This window comes from Elephas maximus, chromosome 1, assembly GCF_024166365.1.
Source record: "Elephas maximus indicus isolate mEleMax1 chromosome 1, mEleMax1 primary haplotype, whole genome shotgun sequence".
NCBI classification, from domain to species: Eukaryota; Metazoa; Chordata; class Mammalia; order Proboscidea; family Elephantidae; genus Elephas; species Elephas maximus.
The window spans coordinates 53,990,980-54,012,506 of NC_064819.1; the positions used below are offsets into that span (position 1 = coordinate 53,990,980).

At 42.5% G+C, this 21,527-nt stretch overlaps 1 protein-coding gene across 3 annotated transcripts in view; it reads left to right on the forward strand.

Moving 5' to 3' along the window:
- The window catches only part of GCNT2 (glucosaminyl (N-acetyl) transferase 2 (I blood group)), an 82,128-nt gene that overhangs the window by 21,028 nt on the left and 39,573 nt on the right, over positions 1–21,527 (forward strand). For 2 of the 3 annotated variants that reach the window (XM_049883557.1, XM_049883577.1), the window contains exon 1: positions 8,834–10,086. The exons of the other annotated variant lie outside the window; for it this stretch is intronic. In XM_049883557.1, coding sequence (XP_049739514.1) covers positions 9,162–10,086 — 925 coding nt within the window. In that variant the 5' untranslated portion in view covers positions 8,834–9,161. Of the gene's footprint in view, positions 1–8,833; positions 10,087–21,527 lie in introns of those variants that run through there. 3 annotated transcript variants of the gene reach the window in all.

Below are 21,527 nucleotides of genomic sequence, written 5' to 3' on the forward strand. Positions count from 1 at the left end.
TTGTTAAAGCCATCCACTTGTGGTATTTCTGTTATGGCAGTACTAGATGACTAAGATATCCATAGTCGAATGCCTTAGCATAGTCAATAAAACAAAGGTAAACATCCTCTGGTATTCTCTGCTTTCAGCCAGGATCCATCTGGTATCAGCAATGATATCCCTGGTTCTAAGTCTCTTCTAAATCTGGCTTGAATTTCTGGCAGTTCCCTGTCAATATACTGCTGCAGCCGCTTTTGAATCATCTTCAGTAAAATTTTGCTTGCGTGTGATATTAATGATATTGTTCTATAATTTCTGCATTCAGTTGGATCACCTATCTTGGGAATAGGCATAAATATGAATCTCTTCCAGTCTGTTGGCCAGGTAGCTGTCTTCCAAATTTCTTGGTGTGAACCTATTTTAAACACCTTAAGAATCCTGTGAGGTCACTGCTCTTAATATGTCCATTGTATAGAAAGAGAGAAGAAGCTGAGGCATAGAACTGGTCCTGCAGCCTGCCATAACCAGAGCATTTGACACTGTCCCAGAAGATCTGGGTTAGGCAAGAAAATTTCATATGCTCTAGGCCCCGTTCACCTCTGCAGAAATGAAGGTCAGTGGCCCCAGGATATTGTATATGCATGTGCTTTCACATACGCCATGGCATTTAGTCCTCACGACCCTTGAGGTAATTTTCACTACCTCCATTTTACTGAAAGGCAAACTGAGGCCAAGAGTGCAAATGACTTGTCCAAGCTCTTTATAGCTTCACTGCTTTGCATTACAACCCAAATAATACATGTAAAGGGGTTTCGTATGGGCAACATTTTTTTAAATATATTTTATTTTGTTGTTGTTGAGAATATACACAGCAAAACATACACCAATTCAACACTTTCTACATGTACAACTCACGGACGTTGATTACATTCTTCAAGTTGTGCAACTGTTCTCACCCTCCATTTCTGAGTTGTTCTCCCATGAACGTAAACTCACTGCCCCTGAGGCTCCTATCTAATCTTTCTAGTTGCTGTTGTCATTTTGATCCCATATAGATAGTTCTTAAAAGAGCATAATGCTCAAGGCAGACATTTTTTATTAGTTAGGCTAGATTATTGTTTTGGTTTTAAGAAAACTTCAGGGGATATTTTTGGTTTAAGGTTTAAAGATTACATCAGGGCAATACTTTCAGGGGTTTATCCACCCCGCCCCCCCATGGCTCCAGAAAGTAGGGAGTTCAATGAAAATTTGAAATTCTGTTTTGCATTTTCCCCCTTTTGATCAGGAATTGTCTATAGAATCTTTGATCAAAATATTCAATACTGGTAGCCAGGCACAATTGAGTTCTTCTCTCAAAGGAGGAAGTTGTTCATGGAGACAATTAGCCACACATTCCACATTCTCCTTCTGTTCTTGACTTTCCTTCTTCCTCTGTTGCTCGAAGTGATCAACATTCTTATTTTCCCCTGTTTTACCCTTTCCTTATCTTGGAAGATACAGAATTTATAGGTGATGGTAAAGACTCCAAAATTGCAAAATTTAGGCCTGGAGGAAAATGATAATAATCTAGAATGGAGAACAGCAAACTACAGGCCATGGGCTAAATTTGGCTTATATTTGTACTGCCCCTGAACTAAGAATGGTTTTACATTTTTAAATGTTGAAAAAAAAAATCAAAAGGAAACCATTTTGTGACATGTGGAAATTATATGAAATCCAAATTTTATTGTCCACAAATAAAGCTTTATTAGAACACAGCCATGCACATTCATGTACATATAGTTATGGCTGCTTTCACACTACAGTAGCTGAGTTGAGTAGTTGTGAAAGAGACCGTGTGGCCCACAAAGCCTAAGATATTAACAATCTGGCCTTTTACAGAAAAAGTTTGCTGAGATCTCTTGTAGAATCATATGGTAAACATCTGATCTTGCATTTTTGAGGAAAAAGTTTGGTCATAATTGTGACTTTTCTAGATAATTGAAGTTTACCCTTCTGTGTACAAAACTGTTAACTAAAAAACCATTTTGGATAACCAAACCAAACTAAACCCGTTGTCACTGAGTCAATTTCAATTCATGGTGACCTTATAGGATAGAGTAGAACTGCCCCATGGCATTTCCAAGGAGTGCCTGGTGGATTTGAACTGCTGATCTTTTGGTTAACAGCCGAGTTCTTAACCACTGTGCCACTACGGCTCCCTATTTTGGATAAACGTTTCAAAAATGTCTTTTTAAACAGAATATGCAGAATACATGTATAGGTATAAGATACATATTAATACATTTCCATTTCATTAAATGTTTGCGTTTGGCCTGGGTTTGCCCAGTGTTTGCACTGGTCTTCATAGACATTAGCTAATTTGATCATCTAAATACTAGAGATGTTGGCCTTGTAAAGTAATAAGATGGGCATTTGGCTATGTGATACTGATGACTAGTACACTGAATGGTTTCACAAACTGTTCTGCTTTTGGAGTTTTTCTTGAACTTTATTCTAAAAACTAGTTGCCCTGGAGTTGACTCCAGCTCATGGTGACCCCATGTATGCCAGAGTAGAGCTGTGCTTCACCGGGCTTTCGATAGTTAATTTTTCGGAAGCAGGTCATCAGGCCTTTCTTCTGAGATGCCTCTAGATGGACTAAAATCTCCAACCTTTAGGTTAGCAGCTGAGCGCATTAGCCAATTGTACACCCAGGGACTCCCTTGCTGACAATTAAGAAAAAACAAACTTGCCGTTGAGTCGATTCCAACTTATGGTGACCCCATATGTTAGAGTAGAACTGCTCCCTAGGGTTTTCTTGGCTGTAATCTTTGTGGAAGTAGATAGTCAGGCCTTTCTTCCATGGCTCTGCCGGGTGGGGTCAAATTGCCAACCTTTAGGTTAATGGCTCAGCAACAACCGTTTGTGCCACCCAGGGACCCTTTGCTGACAATAGGGCATCTGAATCTACCAGTTCTAATTTGTGACTTGTCTGCTTTGTTCAAAGAACTTTCGTTATGATTGTGTCTAAACTAAGAGTTAATAGGCTAAGTCTCCTTGGGTTCAAGGTACATGAGCTTTGATGCTTAAACCAGAGATGACAACAGGCACCCCAGCAGCCTACGTGTGTGTGTTTTAAAGTTTGTTAAGTTGGTAGTATTTAAAAAGTGAGGAAATTTCCAATAAAACTCAGATTTCCCACTTTTCTTAAAACATGGCAGAGCTGGTGGCACTTGGCCCATGGTCTGGCGGTACACTAATTGCAGGCATTGAGAGGCGGCTGCTTACTTTAGGTGGGCATGGCTCAGCACCGTCCCCACCCTCCCTCTATGTCCAGGATGCATTAGTTGGTTGCCATTTGTGAACTCTCTAGCCCTGTGTTCCTACCTTGCCTCCACTTGCTTCAAGTACTTACCTTACCTGCCAATTCACAATGGAGTGTGTGAACCCAGCCTACCGTGTGTGATCATTCATTTGGTTGCTTAGAGATCTTTTGTGTTTACTTTTTCTCTCCTTTTTTTAATTGTGCTTTAGGTGAAAGTTTACAGTTCAAGTTAATTTCTTATATAAAAATTTATACACATATTATTATGTGACAGTAGTTGCAGTCCCTATAGTTGCATACTCCCCCTTTCCACCAAGGATTTCTTGTGTCCATACAACCAGTTCTTGTCCCTTCCTTCCTTCTCATCCTGCCTCCGGACAGGAGCCGCCCATTTGGTCTTGTGTATGTGCTTGAACTAAGAAGCATAGTCTTCACGAGTATTATTTTATGTTTTATAAGCCAGTCTAATCTTTGTCCGAAGAATTGGCTTCAGGAATGGTTTCAGTTCTGGGTTAACAGAGAGTCGGGGGCCATGGCCTCAGGGGTTCCTCCAGTCTCAGTCAGACCGTTAAGTCTGGTCTTTTTACAGAATTTGAGTCTTGCTGTATGTGTTTACTTTCTGTATCTCACTTATGTCCAAATAGTTTAAGGCTGCCAGACTGAGACAACTGAAGCCATAGACAGGAAACAGCATGGTATGACCTTGGGGGAGATGAGAGCATGTACCAAAAGCATTGCCTTGCGCCACATGAAAAATGTAATCAGTGTCATGAATTGTAAACCTGGAAGCTGTTACATTGGTGTATGGTTTGGTGTGTATATTTTCACCCCTACAAAAAAAAGAAAAAAGCATTGTCTTGATTCAATAGCTAGTAATTACGCAGAAAGACGTACTCTGGTGTGATGGAAAAATAAAAGGCCTTGGGGGGAAGTCAGACCCAGATTCAAATCCATCCGCTGACCAGCATTCATTCTCCTTTGTTAAACCAGCTGTGGTAGAAGCACAGCTCATGTAAGCATGAAGCCCATGGGAAATTGGCCGCTACAGATTAGTAAGTAAGCACAAGTAAGCCCATGCTTACCTTGCTTACTGGGTAATCCATCCCTGTCAGGGACTGTAAATTTGAAAAGAGGCTTTGATTCTGTAGGAAAGTGTCGTGGGGTTGGGAGAGAGACAGATGCTAGCCATACCTAGAAACAGAATCTTTGATGTGGTGAAAAAATGTAAAATTACAGATGATCTGGTGAGCAAGGTAAACACAGTGCTTACCTTGCCCATTGGATAATCCGCCCCAGCATGTAAGGTGGATGAGAGCTAAGTCACTTGGAGGGGGAAGATCCTGCCATGTTCTCAGAGGCCCCCAGACAGCCCTGCCCTCTGTTTTGCTGTTTGCACTGATCCGATTACGTGCTGTTAGCTGTACTCTTTGTGCTATCCCTTGTTTATGTCTGTAAAGGTCATCCCGGGGCAGAGACAGCCAGGGAGTGACACAAAAATGTCCACTCAATGACAGTTTTCACTGTGTTAAGCCACCGAGAGTGAACAGAGCAGAAAGAATGTCCTGGCTGGAAGTTACTAGCTTGTGGTTGTTGTTAGGTGCCCTCCAGTCAGTTCAGAGTCATGGCCACCCTATGTACAACAGAATGAAACACTGCCCAGTCCTGCATCATTCTCACAATTCTGGCTATGTGTGAGCCCGTTGTTGTAGCCACTGTATCAATCCATCTCGCTGAGGGTCTTCCTCTTTTTCGCTGGCCCCTGGCTCGTTCTCCAGGGACTGGTCTCTCCTAATAGCAAGTCCCAAGTATGTGAGATGAAGCTTCGCCATCATCCCTTCTAAGGAGCATTCTGGTTGTCCTTCTTCCAAGACAGATTTGTTCGTTCTTTCTGAAAGTCTGTGGTATCTTCAATATTCTTCACCAACACCATAATTCAAAGGCCTCAATTCTACTTCAGTCTTCCTTATTCATTGTCCAGCTTTCGCATGCATATGAGATGACTGAAAATACCTGGCTTCAGTCAGGCATGCCTTAGTCCTCAAGGTGATAATATTTGCTTATTTTGAAAGGTGTTTTGCAACAGATTTGCCCAATGTGATGCATTGTTTGATTTTTTGACTGCTACTGCCATGGGTGTTGATTGTAGTTAACAGCTCAGCCCGCCTAGTTATTTGTGAAGAAAATGCCTGTTCCGTTACCTCAGATACCCAGCAAAACAAACCTACTGCTGGGCCTGCCATTAAATTAAGAAGGTATTACGTTCTAATCTCAGTTGCTGCATCTAAATCACTATAAATAAGTCAAGACAGACTATAGAACTTTTTTTTTTTGGAGACTGCTCTTTTGACCTAAAAATGATGTTACAGCTTCCCAACTTGCAATCTGCTTAGACTAAATCACAGTGAAAGACTGTATGAGTTTGCTTTGCAGTGACCATCTGCCAGAGCTCCCTGGTGTAGGATCAGGGTTTAAGGCAAAGAGAGAAAAAAAAAAAAAAAAAAACTGAACCTGCAATGAAAGCCTTCTACCTCCCCTCCCCTTCCTACTTTTCCCTCCTTGCTCTGCTAAAGTGCTGCCAAAGATATGTTTTGCACAAAAAGGTGTGGCTCTAGTAAGAAAGAAGGGGACGTGAAGCCATCAAGATGGACTATTTCCATGTTCCCTTCACAGTCACACTTCTGCTATATATTTTCTTCCGGGGTGAAGCAGGGGCAGCCATGGGGAAAGAAAACAGTAGAATTTAACCTCTGGGAATAAATCATGGGGATAAATCAACCCATTTGAAAGACTTGAAAAGGTAAATTTTTTTATCCTGAAAACAGAAATCAAAATTTAGAAGAGGTCAGGGGTCAGAAGTGTTGGATATTTTTCAAAGACAAACCTAAATAATAACAACAATAATTGTTGTTGTTGTTAGCTGCCATAGAGTTGGCTCTGACAATAGAAAGAAAGGCTGCCCAGCCCCATGCCATCCTCATGATTGCTGGCATATTGAGCCCATTGTTGCCTTCCATCCATCCTGGGGGGCTTATCTTCAGGGCTATAGTGGATAATATTCTGCTATCACCCATAGGGTTTTCACTGGCTAATTTTCAAATGTAGCTTGCCACATCTTTTTTCCTAGTGTGTCTTAGTCTGGAAACTCTACTGGTGATCCTGCTGGTATTTGAAACACCGTGGCATAGCTTCTAGCATCATAGCAACACTCAAGCCACCACAGTACGACAGACTGACAGATGGGTGTTGGAATAACAGAAAGAGCAAATTCTTATTGAACATATACCAAACCCAAACCTACTGCCATTGAGTTGATTCCAACTCATAGTGACCCCAGAGGGTTTCCAAGGCTGTAAACCTTTAAGGAGGCAGACTGGCACATCTTTCTCCAGAGGAGTGGCTGGTGGGTTCCAACTGCCGACCTTTGGGTTAGCTGCCAAGCGCTTTAACCACTGAACCACCAGGGCATATACTAGGTGCTTATTGAACACATACTAGGTGCCTTGTTCTGTGCTAAGCCCTTCATATGCGTTATCTCATTTACTTTTACAATGTGAAGTAGGAGCCTCTGATTTCCATTCCACAGATGAAAAACCTGGTGCTTAGAGAGGCTAAGTAACTTTACCTTGGTCACACAGCTGGTTGCTGACAGAGCTGGGGTTTGAAGCCAAGTATATGGGGAGTCCTGGTGGTACAGTGGTTACTAGCTATTTCTATCATTCCACTTGGAAACATTATGGGGCATTTCTCCTCTGTCCTGTAGGGTCGCTAAAAGTCAGAATTGACTCAACCCCAAAGTGTTTGGTATAGGATCACTGTAGGGTTGCTCTGAGTCGAAATTGACTTGAAGACAGTAGGTTTGGTTTTTGGTTTATGGTTAGGTATTTGGCTGCTAACCGAATGGTTGGTGGTTTGAACCCACCAATGGCTCTGCAGGAGAAAAAACTGGGCAATCTTCTCCCGTAAAGTCACAGACTAGGAAACCCTACGGGGCAGTTCTACTCTGTCCTATAGGGTTGCTATGAGTCGGAATGGACTTGACATCACACAACAACAAACTGGCTCCAGCAGTAGTCAATCATTTAACCATTTCTTTCACCCGGGACTCCTGGACTTAAAAGGAAAGCGGTAGAATTAGGCTCTGGCTCCTATCCAGTTGAGCGGCTTTGGGAAATGTATTTTTATTGGCCTCAGTTTCCTCATCCTGATCTCTAAAACCTCTTCCAGCTCTTTGGGTCTATCTCCAAATCAATATCCATCACCTCCATGCGGCTGTTAGCACTCATTAGTACAGTGAACTATAGGAAAATAGAGAGTGGTGTGGAATAGGGAGGGGCAGGGAGACTGCTTTAGACACTGCCTGTTTTCCTAACAGGGGCAGCTGTGCCAGTTGTCCTGTTGTGCCCAGGCAGGAAGGATGACTGGGCGACAACGGGAAGAAGCTGGGAGCGGGCCACTTTTAGCACACCTTGTGTGGGTGCTTCCCTCCACCTTTTGGTTGGACCAGTTACCCTCCCCCAGAAGTCTCCTTCCCACCTGTCTCAACCCCGAAGTCACTCCTGTTGAGAGCTGGAGGTGCCTGGTACAGGTGCACTGTGAAAAACCCTATTAGTAATGTGACCAGACCTGCTGGGCTCCTCCTGGCTCCCCTGAACTGCACTGACTGACACTTCCAGGAATTCTGCCTGCAGCAGCCCTGAAGCTTTTGTTCTTCTTCTGTGTAAGGAAGCGGGGGAGGGGGCCAGGTGGGGAGGAGAAAGAAAATCCTTTGAGTTCTGTGAAAAGACTTGTAATGCCCTCAAACCTGAAGATATCGGACAATGCACATCAGGCTTTTGAAGGGGCCCAGTGGCTTGTCACTCCCCGTATTGGAGATAATACATTGTCAACAGCTCACGTTATCTGACCCTCGCGGCGTGAAATGGGAACCAGCCTCGCCCTCCGGAACAATATCGCATTTCTCTCCTGCGCGCACAGGAAGGTGTATTTATTTCATGATATGTCATCAACAGGACCCTTGATGTTAAAAAGCACTCCCAGGCGCTTTCGGTCCCCCATGCCGTCCTCGAAAGGGTGTCATTTTTAGTACCCGCTTCCCAGTCTGCAGCGCGGCCAGAGTCCGTCTGGTTTAATTCTGCAAACACCTACCTCACCAACAAAAATTTTTTGGCCTCTGGATGATCTATTTAGGCGGGCTGCAAGGGCATTTCTTCCTGCGTCAGTACGTGACCAGACGATAGAGCTAACACTGAGACAAAAAAGAGATGACCCAGAAACAGGAAGAGAAATTGACCCGGGGAGCAGATGTTCTCAAGGCTGCGGTTCCCAGAGACGGTTAGCAGGTTATGGCGCCCACAAGAAGAGGGAGAACCACTTGTTCTGCAAGGCTGCATGCAGGGGGGAAGCGCGAGCAGAGAAAGGAGATCGACGGTTTGAGAGCGCGGCGAGGGGGTGGGGGTAGGGGTGAAGCAAGAGGAAGTCGGCCCGGGTGAAAAGGGCTCCTCGTCTGTCCATTCGTAACGTAATCTGTTCACATCAGCCAATGGCGTTTCGTATGCAAACGATGAGGGCCGGGCCGCCGGGCCGAGCGGAGCTGCGCGACTGCTCACCCCGCAGCAGGGATTCGGCAGCCAGGGACCCAGGACCGGGGCGTGTTAGCGAAGCATCGCACCTCCAGCCGGCGCTGGAGAGGATGGACCAGACACTGAAACCGAGAGTAACTGAGGACTGAAGGAGTCGGGAAGAGCCCGCCTTCTAGAAGCTGTCAGAATTCGAGACTGGCGGGAGAGGTACTTTCAACCTCTGACACTCGTGGCTTCGGGGACTGGTCATTTCTGAATCCCCAAAGAGAGATTCCATCCCCAAGGAAGTGAAAAGAATGAACTTTTGGAGGTATTACCTTTTTGCTTTTACAGTGTTCGGCGTGGTAATTTTTGTGATAGTGTACAATAGCCAATTAAGCCTGCCAAAAAGGTACGAGAAGCTGAATATTTCTGGCGAAAGGTATTTTAGAACACAAGCTTGTGATTCCGCCTTAGTAGAGAAGTCCACCTTTTTGTGGGGAAAGCCATTAGCATCACCACTGGGAAGTGTCCCTTGCAAGGAGTACCTGACCCACAGCCACTATATCACAAGTTCCCTGTCTGAAGAAGAAGCTGCGTTCCCCTTGGCATATGTCATGGTCATCCATAAGGACTTCGATACTTTCGAGAGGCTCTTTAGGGCTGTCTATATGCCCCAAAATGTCTACTGCGTTCATGTGGATGAGAAGGCCCGGGCTGAATTTAAGGAATCGGTGGGGCAATTGCTGAGTTGCTTCCAGAATGCTTTTATTGCTTCAAAGATTGAGCCTGTGGTCTATGCGGGAATATCCAGGCTTCAGGCCGACCTGAACTGCATGAGAGACCTGGCCGCCTCCGAGGTTCCCTGGAAGTACGTGATCAACACCTGTGGGCAAGATTTCCCCCTGAAAACCAACAAGGAGATAGTTCAGTATCTGAAAGGGTTTAAAGGGAAAAATATTACCCCAGGGGTGCTGCCTCCTGATCATGCAATTAAGCGGACTAAGTATGTCTACCGAGAGCGTATAGGCAAGGGTGGTTCTTTTGTGCAAAAGACTAATATTTTGAAAACCTCACCTCCACATCAGATGACCATCTACTTTGGCACTGCCTACGTAGCCCTGACCAGAGAGTTTGTCAATTTTGTCTTTCATGACCAACGGGCCATTGATCTACTACAGTGGTCTAAAGATACCTATAGTCCGGATGAACATTTCTGGGTGACACTCAATAGAATTCCAGGTAAATACTCGTTTCCATTCCCATTTCTTCTTATCGATAGAGATTGAGTTTGCTAGCATTCTCTTCCTCTGGAGAACTGATGCATTTGCAATCATTTGGGAAAAAAAATTTTTTGTTTTTTTTCAATGCTTAGAAAATGATTAGCTTGACTGTTTTTTTTTTTTTTTTCGCTTTATGTTTAGTGCCAGCTCTGTTGTCTATAAATCTGTGAGATACAGTGATGTAAAAAGTACCCAGAGCTGTGATAACAAGCTATGGCAAAACTACCTTTGCTTGTGAATCCCATAGTTACCGTCTTTCAGCTTAGTCTTTTGAATGATCGCTTTTCGTAGTTTTTAATAAGCACAGCTAAAACATAATGAAACCGATGTTTTCAATAAGTCTTCTGAAAAGAGTCGTGTTTCTTTCAGAGGATTGTTAGGCACGATTTCATTGATGCTGTCACTGCCCGGCGTTGGTGGAGCTGTTATGGGGGGAGGTGGGGTGCGTGGGAGGCTGTTTTTAGAATCTTTGGAAGCTCTTTGGACCTTGAGAGATTCTCACTGCCTTAAATGTCTTTAGTCTAAAATCTGAACGAGCATTCAGGTCTCCTCAACTTGGTTCAACAAATCTAGTCTGATATTTTATTACAGTGAGTTGAAATATATATGTATAAAGAGATTCTGGCTGGAATCGATCCAAAGTGAACTCTCAATCTTTAAATCACAAATTTTTAGTAGAAATTGCAGTTTGCGCACTCCTGTCTTTCTATACCATGAAGTCTTTTCAATTGTTTATGATAATTTAGAAAGGGGTCCAAGGCATACCAGGCACCTGATGGCAGAAAACAGCCCTAAATTCCCTCTTTGATTCAGGTCTGGGTTTCTTTTCTCAAAATTCTGTTTCCCAGAATTTCTCACACAGGGAATACCTTTGTGACCTGTGACACCTTTTCCTGGCAATGTCCTCATACACATTTCCACTCTTGCACCAGCATGGCTGGGTGTGTTGGCCAGTGTCGGAGTACTTCCTATCTGTCTGCTCTACTCGAAATAACTCCCTGCTCCTAAGTGTAGTGTCGTTGGCACATATGAGTGCTGTTTGAAGCTACCTTCATATCTGAAAGTTGACTCACAGCAGTAAGTCATATTTAAAACCAAAAAAACCAAACCAGTTGCTGTGGAGTTGATCATGATTCATGGAGACACCATGGGTGTCAGAGTAGAACGCACATGTGCTCCTTAGGGTCTTTAATAGTGGTTGATTTTTCAGAAGTAGCTCGCCAGGCTTTTCTTCTAAGGTGGCTCTTGGTGGATTCAAACCACCAACCTTTCGGTTAGCAGGCAAGCACATTAACCGTTTGCAGCACCCAGGGACATTGTCATGTACAGATGAAGAAAATGAGGCTTAGAGAGACTGAAGTAGCACACTTCTGGTCACACTGCTTGTTCAAGGCAAAGCTAGCATCTGAACCTAGATTTGTGTGACCCAAAGTTTGAGCTACTTCTCTTGCACCAGGAGAAGAAGGAATAATCATTTCTTCCATTTGAGCTGGAAATAAGGTCAACAAGGGCATGGCAAGAGAGAGAGAAGGAAAGGAAAAGAATGAGTTTGCTGAGTTTAGCAGAGCGACTGTGCTAGCTAGAGTCAGGGTGAGATGACTTTGCTGGAATTGGCCCCACCACCGGGCTCAGGCTTCTGTGCCAGTACCGTTGTCTCCTTGAAAAGGCTTTAGTCTGGTTCATCCTTCTTGGGCCAGAGGAAATGGCAAGTGTCCAGTGAGAGTTCTCAGTGAGGCTGGGAAAGGGGAAGCAAAGAGCTGGAGCCTTTCAACCTAACCTTTGTCAGAATAATGCAAGAAAATGAAGGGTCCTGAGGACTTCGTCTTCACACAGAATAGGAAAGACATTTTTTAAAAAATAGTAGAGTACTCTGATGTTTATATTTTCAACAACCAACAAGTATTTATTAAGCCCACGCTGTACTAGGGGAAACCCTGGTGGTGTAGTGGCTAAGTGCTACGGCTGCGAACCAAAGGGTCGGCAGTTCAGATCCACCAGGCACTCCTTGGAAACTCTATGGGGCAGTTCTGCTCTGCCCTGTAGGGTAGCTATGAGTCGGAATCAACTCGACGGCACAGGGTTTGGTTTGGGTGACTGTACTAGGCACTGGTCTGTGTACTTTGTACGCTATCCTGTGTACAAAAAGCCTTCATGGCATTGAAATTTCAGGATTTAAGTGGCTGAGTGTTAAGTTTTGGTGATTGTTTAGTAAGAGTATAATGGGGCTAATTTTTTCCCCATCCTAATTCCTCAAAAAAATTATTTTTCCTGAAAGACCTCTTCATCAAATATCCCTCTCTGGGAGGTTTTTTTTTTTTTTTTTTAAGTTCACCACAAAAATACATAGAAAAAGACAAGGGAAAATGGTCCTTATTTGGTGCACCATATTGTCTGTAAATGAGAAACAAAACACGTGACCTTCAGATGGGCTGGTAGATGGAAAGGTACATAGCCTGAGGTTCTCATGTAGTGGCTTCTCATTATCTTGAGGGTGAGGTTTAAGCTCTTCATGAGGCCTGCATGGCCCTCCATAACCTGACCGCTGCCCATTTCTCTATCCTCATTTCATTTTTACTCAGTGCCACAGACTTTCTGTTCCAACAGCTGCTTGAATTTCCCTAGATATGTGTAGGAAAAAATTTCACCTAATTTTTTCTTTTCAGTAATATCACGTTTGAGATCTCCTTCCTACCCTTTCTAGCTAACTAACTCCTACTCATATACTTTATAGCCCACCTGAGATGTCACCCCCTGGAAGCCTTCTCTGATAACCCCCTTTCCAGGTAATTAGGTGCTCCAACTCTGGGTTTTCCTCCAGTGCCCAGTGCCACTGCCACCAGCATTGAATCACAATTAACTGTTACATGAATGTCTTCTCTACTCTTTCTGCTTGTGTTTGAGCTCCTAAAGGGGGGAAGTGTGATATTCATTTTTGTAGGCCTCTCTGTGTGCCTGATTTAAAGCTATGTAGAGTGCTGGCTGGAGCCCTGGTGGTACAGTGGTTAAGAGCTCACCTGGTAACCAAGGTTTGCAGTTGAATACCAGCCACTTCTTGGAAACCCTACGGGGCAGTTCTACTTCGTATTAAAGGGCTACTATGAGTTGGAATCAACTTGATGGCAAAGGGTTTGGTTTGGTTTGGTTTTTTTTAGAGTGTTGAATAAGGAGCCCTGGTGGCACAATGGTTAAGTCCTCTGCTGCTAATGGGAAAGTCGAAGGTTGGAACCCACCAGTTGCTTTATGGAAGAAAAGACTTGGTGATCTGCTCCTGAAAGGTTACAGCCTAGGAAACCCTAAGGGGCAGTTCTAGTCTGTCCTACAGGGTTGCTATGAGTCAATTGTCTCTATGACACACAACAACCCGGAGTGTTGAAAGGGAGTGGATTGGACCTGGGGAGAGCAGGATGGTGCTGGATCGTTATCAGAAGATGGGAGGAAAGAAAAAAAGTGTCTCGTCCCTGGGGTGGGAGGTGATTTTTGATAGTAAAGATCAGAGAAACAACAGGTTGAGACATTGCTTGGAGGTATAACTCCACAGGAGCCAGAACAATAAAATGAAATCAGTAAAGGGAAGGGAGGCCTTGTAGGATTAACAGGCACCGGAGTTCCAGTTGGAATGTTAATGGGACAGAGCCCTTCCCTAGAAAATCTGCTTCCAGGCAGCCAACCAGGGCCCATCATGCTGGTGGGGCACCTGATGCCAGGAGAAAGCCCTGGCAGCAGATTGGGAAGCCTCCAGTTAGTTTCAGCCTTACTTGCACCTGGCTTGAGTTTCTCCCACAATTTGGCACCTGTTCAAACCTGCTGTTAGTCCCATTCCTGGGCTTCTTCTAGTGGGCTGAGTCTGACTTAATGAGTCTCAAGTGCTCCTTACTTTCTGGCTTGGGGAAAAAAAAAAAAGGCTATAAGGAAATGAAAGGTTAAGAAAAGACAACAATAGCAAGAAACCAAAAACAGTTCTCCAGGTGTAGCCCTCAACAAATGTAAATACTAAGCTACTTAGAAGGTATGTGTTCTTGATAGAAAGGTTACCAGGACCTTAAAGCTGGGTGTGGCTAGACCAGTCTCAGTCTTTTTCCAAGTATGCGTTGTGTTCTGGGTACCTAGGCCTGAATTTAGAATTCAGGTTCTGGAACTACGAAGGACATATTCAGTCATGCCAATTATACCTATGACTGAGATTTATAAGCCTTGATAGACTGATAGAATCCTGTCTTAATGAGCATTCGGGTTTGCAATAAAGCTTCTTTATGTGGCCAGAGGACAGTCCACAGGGCATTTGTTTGGTCAGTGTGAAGATAACAACTTGAGGTTGAAGGTGACATTTCATAAAGCAGATGTTTCCATGTGTTCTGACCATGTAACAGTTTTAAAAATTATGCAATTTTTATAGGTATATAATATTTTTATAGGTGAAAGATAATATTAAATACACATAGTGAATTTAGACATGATCTTCAAAATATTGTATTAGTGATTTGGGCCTGCTAAGCTGGTTTTATTTATCTCTTTGATAAAGGGTTCTAGGATCTTTTCAGACCAGTGATTTGGGTAGGGCCAGAGAGCAAGATTGATCATCTGCAATGTGCCCCGGCTTTGAGGCCCTAGACTGACAAGTTTGCATCATAAGGGACTGAGCTCCTGGTAGAAAAACTTTAGATAGGCTATAGAGTAATTTACATAATTAAATGACACTGAAGTGATAGTCATTCCAAGAGTCATTTATGATGCTTGTGCTGTTGGCTGTGCTGTTATATTTGAGGTCATCTTTATCAGTAGGGAATCTGAACTCAAATGTTTTTTGCCTCCTACCCCTCCCTGCAAACAGAGCCCTAGTGGCACAGTGGTTAAGAGCTACAGCTGCTAACCAAAAGGTCGGCAGTTCAAATCTACCAGCCGCTGCTTGGAAACCCTGTGGGGCAGTTCTGCTCTGTCCTATAGGGTTGCTGTGAGTCAGCATTGACTCGATGGCAATGTTTTGTTTTTTTGGTTTACCCCTGAAAATGAATGCAATGCTAGAAGCACTCACTCATCTATGCCAAGAAATTTGGAAGACCGACTGACTAGAGGAGATCCATATTTGTGCCCATTCCAAAGAAAGGTGATCCAACAGAATGTGGAAATTATCTAACAATATCATTAATATCACACACAAGTAAAATGTATTACTCATTGCATTGGGCAAATCTGCTGCAAAAGACCTCTTTAATGTGCTAAAAAGCAAAGATGTCACTTTGAGACTAAGGTATGCCTGACCCAAGCCATGGTTTGTTTTTTTTTTAATAATTTTTATTGTGTTTTAAGTGAAAGTTTACAAATCAAGTCAGTCTCTCACACAAAAACCCATATACACCTTGCTACACACTCCCAATTACTCTCCCCCTAGTGAGACAGTCTGCTCTCTCCCTCCACTCTCTCTTTTCGTGCCCTTTTCGTCAGCTTCTAACCCCCTCCACCCTCTCATCTCCCCTCCTGGCAGGAGATGCCAACATAGTCTCAAGTGTCCACCTGATCCAAGAAGCTCACTCCTCACCAGCATCCCTCTCCAACCCATTGTCCAGTCCAATCCACGTCTGAAGAGTTAGCTTCGGGAATGGTTCCTGTCCTGGGCCAACAGAAGGTCTGGGGGCCATGACCACCGGGGTCCTTCTAGTCTCAGTCAGACCATTAAGTCCGGACTTATGAGAATTTGGGGTGTGCATCCCACTGCTCTCCTGCTCCCTCAATCAGGGGTTCTCTGTTGTGTTCCCTGTCAGGGGTGTCATCAGTTGTAGCCGGGCACCGTCTAGTTCTTCTGATCTCCGGATGATGTAGTCACTGGTTCATGTGGCCCTTTCTGTCTCTTGGGCTCGTAATCACCTTGTGTCCTTGGTGTTCTTCATTCTCCTTTGATCTAGGTGGGTTGAGACCAATTGATGCATCTTAGATTGCTGCTTGCTAGCGTTTAAGACCCCAGATGCCATTCTTGGAAGTGGGATGCAGAATGTTTTCTTAATAGATTTTATTATGCCAGTTGACTTAGATGTCCCCTGAAACCATGGTCCCCAGACCCCTGCCCCTGCTGCACTAAGCCATGGTATTTTTAATTGCCTCATATACATGGGAAAGCTGGACAGTGAATAAGGAAGACCAGAGAAGAATTGATGCCTTTGAATTATGGTGTTGGCGAAGAATATTGAATATACTATGGACTGCCAGAAGAATAAACATATCTGTCTTGGAAGAAGTACAGCCAGAATGCTCCTTAGAAGCAAGGATGGCAAGACTGCTTGTTACATACTTTGGACATTTTATCAGGAGGGACAGTCTCTGGAGAAGGACATCATGATAAAGTAGAGGGTCAGCGAAAAAGAGGAAGACCGTCAATGAGATGGACTGACACAGTGGCTGTAACAATAGGCTCAAGCAGAACAACGATTGTGAGGATGGAACAGGACTGGGCAATGTTTCCTTCTGTTGTACATAGGGATTGCTATAAGTCAGAACCTCCACGGCACCTAACAACAACCACAACAACCCCTGCAAAGGAAATAACTGGGAAACACTCCTCTTAGTTTTCAATTTCTAATCTCTAGAATACCGTTATGTAAGATAAGAAAAACTGGATTAAAGCATATATGAATATGCAGTGAAGTATATAAATACAATTACCATTGATAAATGTCCACCATGTTGAATTTGCGTGAATTTAATTCCAGGACACAGAGTTAGTATAGTACCACTTTAGAACTGGCAAAACAATTTTCCAGCTCCCATTGGACCTCCCATCACTGTCTACCAATTCATGTAAGGCAAGCTTTTTTCGGAAGAGGAATTGCCTTTTTTTTTTTTAAAACAAAAACATTGTATTGAATTTCAATGTCTCTTTAAAACAATAAAATGTTAATTGTATATCAAAGCTGTAATATATAATCAATATCTATATTATCTCTTTAACGTAAATATCTCTACTCTGTACACCGTAAAAGAATCTCCTTCCATCCCCCTTTGAATCTACATGATACTTTGAAAAGGGCTTTGGAGCCAGACAAACATGGCTTTAAGTGCTGGCTCCTAGTACTTGCTAACTATGTGATAGTAGCCTTAGTTTCCTCATCTGTGATGGTAGGGCTAATAAGTAAAAAAAAGTAGTACTTTAAAAAAAAAAATTGCCATCAAGTTGATTGCAACTGATAGTGACCCTATAAGACACAGTAGAACTGCACCATAGGGTTTGCAAGGAGCACCTGGTGGATTCGAACTGCTGACCTTTTAGTTAGCAGTCATAGTAGCTCTTAACTGCTAAACCACCAGGGTTTCCAAGTAGTACTTAGTCCACAGAAAAGTTAGGAGTGTTAAATAAGAAAATGTTTACAGTGCAGTGGCCCTCAGAATCACCTGGAAGACTTGTTAAAACAGACCACTAGGTCTCACTGCCAGGGTTTCTGATTCAGCAAGTCTGGATGGAGTAGGCCTGAGAGTTTGACTTTCTAACAAGTTCCCAGTTGCTGCTGATGCTTGGGCCTGGAGACCACACTTTGAGAACTGTTGACATAGACTACCTTTTACAGACACCAGCATGTTGTAGATTTGTAGCCAGTGTTGGTTCTGTTCATTTCTATCTAGAGACTCTCCTTGATGGAGAAAAAAGGAAGCCACCAGTAAAAATAAAGTGAGTTTATTTAAGGGAAAGCTTTATGTCCCTGTTAGTTCAGGTGTTGATTGTATATGGCAGACTTCATGAAAGCAGTGTGCAGATGACTGATGCTTGGAGTGAGATAGACCTGATGATGAATTTTGGTTTTGACCCTATTAACTTTGTGACCTTGGGTAACCCGAACCTCAAATTCCTCATCTGTACAGTCACACTAATGGTGACTACTAAGGTTGTTTTGAGAATTAAATGAAAGCGTTGGTTTAAACTGAGAAGGTAAATGTTTATCCATTTATTAATATGAATATATATTAAGAAAACCTAAACATGGCCTAGTATTCTTATACTAATGAAATTCTCAGAGTGTTAAATAAAATGAATTTAAATTTCTTTTCATTACGACAAGATGTCTACACCATGGCTCCCTAACTACAAAGCTAGATATAGATACACCCAACAAGAAACAGGAGGAAATAAAGAAAAATGTAACCCATTTGACATATTGAAATGGATACTTATTCCTTTTCATTTTGGTTTCCATTATGTTATTTGTGTGACAATTTTTTTAAACTATGAAACACCCTCACTCAGTCCTCACAATAACACTGTCTCAGTCATCTGGTGCTGCTATAACAGAAATGCCACAAATGGGTGACTTTAGCAAATAGAATTTATTCCCACAGTTTAGGAGGCCAGAAGCCCAAATTCAGGGTGCTGGCTCTAGGGGAAGGCCTTCTTTCTCTGTTGGCTCTGGAGGAAGGTCCCCGTCACTCTGAGCTTCTGCTCCTGGGCTATCTTCATGTGGCTCGACATCTTTTTTCTCCATCTCTGCTTCTTTCTCTTATTTAATGTTTTTTATATCTCACTACAGATTTTTTACAGATTGACTTAAAACACACCCTACACTAATCCTGTTCATTAACATAACAAAGAAAACCTGTTCCCAAATGGGATTATAGCCACAGGCGTAGAAGGTAGTTTTTACAACATGTATTTTGGGAGAACACTGTCCAACTCATAGCAAACACTGTGAAGTATATATTTCTCCATTAGAAGAACATTTCCTTAAAAACATGAGGGACATGAAGTGTCTTCAGTGCTCCATTTTTTTTTTTTTTTTAGAGTTATTGTGGTAAAATTTGCCATAGTGACCATTTTTTTAAAAATATGATATTTTATTGTGTTTTCAGCGGAGGTTCACATAGCTGCTTAGCCCATTCAACAACTTCTACACCAGTTGTTCGGTGACACTGGTTTACATTCTCCACAGTGTATGAACATTCTCAGTATTCTGTTCTGGTTGTTTCATTTTCATTCATATAGTTTCTCTGCCGACATTCTCATCTTTGTTTTATAGTAATTTTTAACCTTTTGGTCTCTTGTAGATGATTTTTTACAGGAGCACAGTACTCATGGGAGAAAATCTTTATTTTGTGAGCTGTCTTAGTTATCTAGCGCTGCTATTATAACAGAAATCCCACAAGTGGATGGCTTTAACAAAGAGAAATTTATCCTCTCACAGTCTAGGAGGCTAGAAGTCTGAATTCAAGGTGCCAGCTCCAGGGGAAAGCTTTCTCTCTGTCAGCTCTGGCGGAAGGTCATTGTCATCAATCTTCCCCCATCAAGAAGCTTCTCACCTCGGGGACCCTGGATCTAAAGGTCTAGCTATTCTCCTGGCTCTTGTTTCTTGGTGGTAGGAGATCCCCCTATCTCTCTGTTTGCTTCTCTCTTTTATAGCTCAAAAGAGATTGATTTGAGACACAACCCAATCTTGTAGATTGAATCCTGCCTCATTAACATAACTACCTCTAATCCTGTCTCATTAACATCATAGAGGGAGGATTTACAACACAAAGGAAAATCGTATCAAATGACAAAATGGTAGACAATCACACAGTACTGGGAATCATGGCCTAGTCAAGTTGACACACATTTTGGGGGGACACAATGCATAACATGAGCCAATCTGTTATTTAGCTGAAAGGTGATCTACAGGAGTAGTTTCAGCTCAAAGTTTAAAGCGTTATCTCAGGACAGTAGTCTCAGGTAGTCCTCCAGTCTCAACCAGCCCAGTAAGTCTGTTTGTTTGGTTTAGGAATTTGAGGTTCTGTTCCACATTTTTCTCCGATTTTGGAAGAGTCCATCTATTGTGGCTTTGATCAAAATGGTCGGTAGTGGTAGCTGGGCACCATCTATTTCTTTGGGTCATCCTAACCATTTTTAAGGGTATAATTCAATGACATTAATGACATTCACAATGTTTGACAACCCTCACCATTATCCGTTTGCAATTTTTTTTATACCCCAGATATTCAGTACTCATTAAATAGTAACTCCCCATTTCCCCCTCTTCCCAGCCCCTGGTAACCACTAATCTACTTTCTGTCTGTATGAATTTGAGATATTCTGCACATTTGGTATAAGTGGGTTCATACAATATTTGTCTTTTTGGGTCTGACTTATTTCACTTAGCGTAATATTTTCAAGGGCCATCCATGTCATGACATGTATCAGAACTTCATTTCTCTTTATGGCTGAATGATCTTCCATTGTACGGCTATACCACACTTTGTTTATTCATCTGGTGATGGACACTTGAGTTGTTTCCACCTTTTAGCTATTGTAAATAATGCTGAAATGAACATTGATTACAGTGCTCTATTTTTAAGATCACATCACATGAACGGAGCAGGAATTGGATGTCATAAAAAAAAAAAAAAGGTAGGCTTATTTTCTTAAACTCTGCCATGTTCCTGGAAGGATTAAATATGGCTGTTTAGAACATAATATAATTTCTCAAAAAAGGAAGTCAACACAGTAAAAACTTGAAAGAAATGAGTTTCACAGTCATTTTATACAGGTTTTTGCTAGCCTAGCCACATCCTTCCCGTTTCGGGCATGTAACTTCGTCAGTGTTTAAAATAAATGTCTTAGTTACACGCAACAGTATGAAGAAATAGTACAATAATCCTTCTTGTATCCATCAGCCAGTTTCAACAACCATCAACACATTACACAAATTCAAAGCAAGAAAACATTGAGTTGACTCTGTAGTTCTCACAAATGAGTTCCTTTCTCATTGCAAAGGAGATGCAAAATTCCGTTATTCCAGCCTGAGTTTCTCTTCATGTTCCATGATAACAATTTGTTGAAAAGTGAAAATATTTTCATCCAGCTTAAACTTTTAGGATACACTTTACCAACCAGACTGGGTATTTTTCTTCTTTTTCTTTTTTTAATTGACAAAGCGAAATCTACAAGCTCAAGCTCTTTAAGTATTAGGAGCAAGAGAACTCTGCTTGTTAAGATTTCTATTGTCTTGGCCTTTTGTTTTCTGCGGTTTAGTGGTAGAATTATCACCTTCGCTGTGGGAGATCCAGGTTCGATTCCCGGCCAATGTACCTCAGGCGTGGTTACCACCCATCTGTCAGTGGAGACTTGTGTGTTGCTATGATGCTGAACAGGTTTCAATGAGCATTCAAACTAAGAAAGACTAGGAAGAAAGGCCTGATAACCAGCTTATGAAAATCAGCCAATGAAAATCCTGTGGATCACAGTGGTCCTATCCAGTTGTACATGGAGTCACCATGAGGGCAAGGGCAACTGTACTGCAGTTAGCAACAATCATTACCAAGCATAGTGGATGGGTTAGTGGGATGGGCTGTGCCTTCTGCAGTGTTTAGTGATACTCTTTTTTCACTAGATGGAGAGGAACACCTCTTCTCTCTGTACTGAATATTCTGCTTCCTCTGTTAATTCAAAATAAG